Source organism: Drosophila mauritiana, chromosome 2L (genome assembly GCF_004382145.1).
Source record: "Drosophila mauritiana strain mau12 chromosome 2L, ASM438214v1, whole genome shotgun sequence".
NCBI classification, from domain to species: Eukaryota; Metazoa; Arthropoda; class Insecta; order Diptera; family Drosophilidae; genus Drosophila; species Drosophila mauritiana.
In genome coordinates, this window is record NC_046667.1 from 24,068,044 (window position 1) to 24,071,285 (window position 3,242).

At 40.1% G+C, this 3,242-nt stretch overlaps 1 protein-coding gene across 1 annotated transcript; it reads right to left on the minus strand.

Annotated features, from left to right (window-relative positions):
- Positions 1-516: 516 nt before the first annotated feature.
- LOC117145543 (kelch-like protein 10) lies at positions 517-1,746 on the minus strand. The gene is made up of 4 exons (XM_033311241.1): positions 1,640-1,746; positions 1,197-1,576; positions 860-1,144; positions 517-805 (listed from the first exon to the last, which is right to left on the minus strand). Exons 2-4 carry the CDS (start codon positions 1,520-1,522, stop codon positions 517-519), a joined length of 900 nt encoding a protein of 299 aa, XP_033167132.1. The 5' UTR covers positions 1,523-1,576; positions 1,640-1,746.
- Between the last annotated feature and the right edge of the window lie 1,496 nt (positions 1,747-3,242).

A 3,242-nucleotide genomic window follows, 5' to 3' on the forward strand; every position in this document is an offset into this window, starting at 1 on the left:
ATCAGTCCAGGTCCGCCGCAACAACTTGAGTAAGGGGTTAGGGTGGAATGGTCGTCTTTCAATGGGCATCTCGCTACAGGGACTGCGGTGTAAACCGGGAAATTTCCCAGAGCGTCTTTGGGAACTGAAGAGGCGTCTGGCGGGACCGCCCAGGGCAGAGCAAGGAACATAAGCTTGCGACTAATAAGGCGTTGGCCTTGAGAGCATTTCATTATTTATTTTATTATCTATCGATATACCAGAAAAATAATTAAATTTCGTGTTCGCATTCACACTAGCAAAGTAACGGGTATTTGATAGTCGGGGAACTCTACTAAAGCATTCTCTCTTGTTAAATTTGTTCTCACTTTATTCCCCAGTATCTATCGATATCCCAGAAAAAATTATGGAATTTCGCGTTCGATAACCTTAGTATCTAATAGTCGGAAAAAACACTCTGGCATTCTCTCTTCTTGTTTTTAAGATTGACAACAAACCACAGAAATTAAAGATAATGCAATAAATAAGTGCTGAATTTCAAATAAAAAAATGTGTACCCACCTTTGGAGTCATTAGGCCCAATCGTACACCAGTCATAAGATGGGCAACATGCCGCTTGCGGCTTTCTGGATTACGGTCGATCCATTTAACACACAATTTCCATACGTGATCCTCTTCGCGGGTGTTTAACTCATCATCGCTAATAATACTGTAAAAGTCTTCAGCTGACATATCTAGTATGTCAATATTACGATTTGCCACTTCAGTAAAGTACCTTAGAGTGTAGTTCCTGGCCTTCAGATGGAGGTCCTCCAAAAATCGGAACCTACGTAAAACAATTAAAAGGGTTTCCTTTCGACAATTAGCGAAATAAACCAACCGTGCGAATCCCATAATACTGACACAGTTTTCCGGGGTGAGTATGCGACCGAGGTAGTCTTTACACTTCTTAACTAAGCCTACCATGCCAACGTAGTCAGCGCAGATAAGTAACTCATGAACATTGCTCTCGGAGATGTTTGTTTGACGCAGGTAAGCGTACTGTATTACACAGTTCATTATACATGAACTCACGCCGGGGATATGAATGAAATTAGTTTTTTTTTTTGCATCTGACCCATCTACACACCCGGGACTGTCAGCGTTAAACCCTGTGAATTGAGCTCTGGTGGGAATTCGTTTTATCTTCACAATTCAGGGTGAAGTTAGTAACTCACCGAAAGTATGAGCTACATGAACACATTATTGCACGGTGTACGTTGAACACATCCTCCCCCACAGAAATCTGGGCGTCGCAGAGAAGATTCTGTTCGCGGAGCTCATTTAGCGTGTTCAGGGCCTCGTCACTCACAATGGGAGCCAAAGATTTTGTGTGCGCCTTCAGAATAGTTTTACGACCAATACCCAGAGTCTTGTCCTCCAGGTTAATGCCGTCTGCCTTTAGCTGCAACGAATCCATTGAGACATCGGGGGGCAGAGCAAGAGCAAAAGGCAGATCTTCATTGATATCAAGGAGGTTACTTTCGTTTTGATTATAACTCATTAGAAGAACGAGCTGAAGACCAACTCCTTTGCTGTGTTCGATGCTAAACCGTGTCTATGGGGAGGAATTTAGGCATATACGTAAATAAAATAGATGGGATCTGTAAATGGTGGTTACCTAATAACTCGCGTTCTATTAATTTTTGTTTTTACTGTGAAAAGAAGTACATTCGTATTTAACTGCAGGAACAGGAATATTAGTCAATGTAACAATAAATTTATGGTGGAAAACAAAATGTCTACTGAGCCTAAAAAAATGTTTATTATCTTTAATAAGACTAAATAAGACCTTGAGTTGTATAAATCTTTATAATACAATAATTATCATTTTGATATTACTTTTATAAATGTTAACTTGCTATCTTTACCAAAATTATTTACATTTGTATATATATATAGTGACATATCCATAAGTCCCTAAGACTTAAGCACATGCCTACACACTAATACACATACAACATGTACACCCAAATACACCCTACACTACTCCGGTTGTACCTAATGGATTCCAGATAAGAATAATATGATTATCAAGACTGGGTTGAGTGGAAAATTCCCAACTCTAAGTAAGTCACCCACTGGTAGACTAAACATCCGTCCCGTAATTTAAACATTCCTTGCCTAAGCCCTCACCCCATCGTCATGTTCTCACGTTCAAAGCTCAAAGATTTCAATAAACAAAACTATAAGAATCTAAGAGCACATGTATCCAAGAGCGAATGCACTAAAATCCAAGAGAAATCCAAAGACAATTAAAGTCAGCAACTTCAAAGCTCTTTCTCTTCACTTTATCAGATCCCTTAAGTCCAAAGTCCATATCAGAAAAGCTCGATACCGAGGCTTGAACGTCAATCAAATCAGAATAATTAGAAGAGTTCATTTTGAGACCTAATTGTAATCAGTCGGTGTTTCACATATGAGTATTGCAAACATTTAATTATATATATTAAAAACGGATTAATTAATTTGTGAAGAAAAAAGCAGTGATGTCAAATAAGCATTTAACATAAATAGTGAATAATATTTACTTATTTGGTTAGTATCCATGTATAAAATAATCAAATCTGATTTCTCCAGATCATAAGCGGTGCGAGGAGCTGGAAGTGCTGCTGTTCTGACTGGGAGGGAGAGCGGCGGTTGCCTCTTGAAACCTCAGTGTCCAGTATGTTAGAGCTGGAATTTATGTTGAGAGGAACTCTCCTCTTTTAATAACTCGCCTTCTGGCGTAGCAAACAAATAATAAGGTTTTACGACTTGCAGTCGGAGTTATGATTCAATGAGCTAATGCTATTTGTTCAATCGAACATAAAATGGAACTGAACTTAAATGCTAACAAAAGACTCGCAGCGGCCAACCAAATGTTTGCCGACTGCACACGAGTGTCCGGCCCAAAGCTGAGTCAGCACGCCAGTATTAGGTGTCATATACTTAGCCAACTGTTCCCCCTTCAGGATTGAGGGCGCCCTCGGCCGATCCCAATTCAGCGAGCACTCCATTGATTTGGATCATGGATCTTCTTGCACCGATGTAACGTAGACAGGCAATGCCGATACAAGTCATTACACAGCAAATCGCTTCTGCGACTAAAATTATGCGTTGCACCTTGTTTGCATCCATTTCCTTCTTCATTTAGCCGGTGAAGATAGGGTAGGCTCATAATCTCTCTGTTGGCGGTGATATTAAGAGATGGTGAGCTCGCCACCCCTGAAGCTCGAATCGAA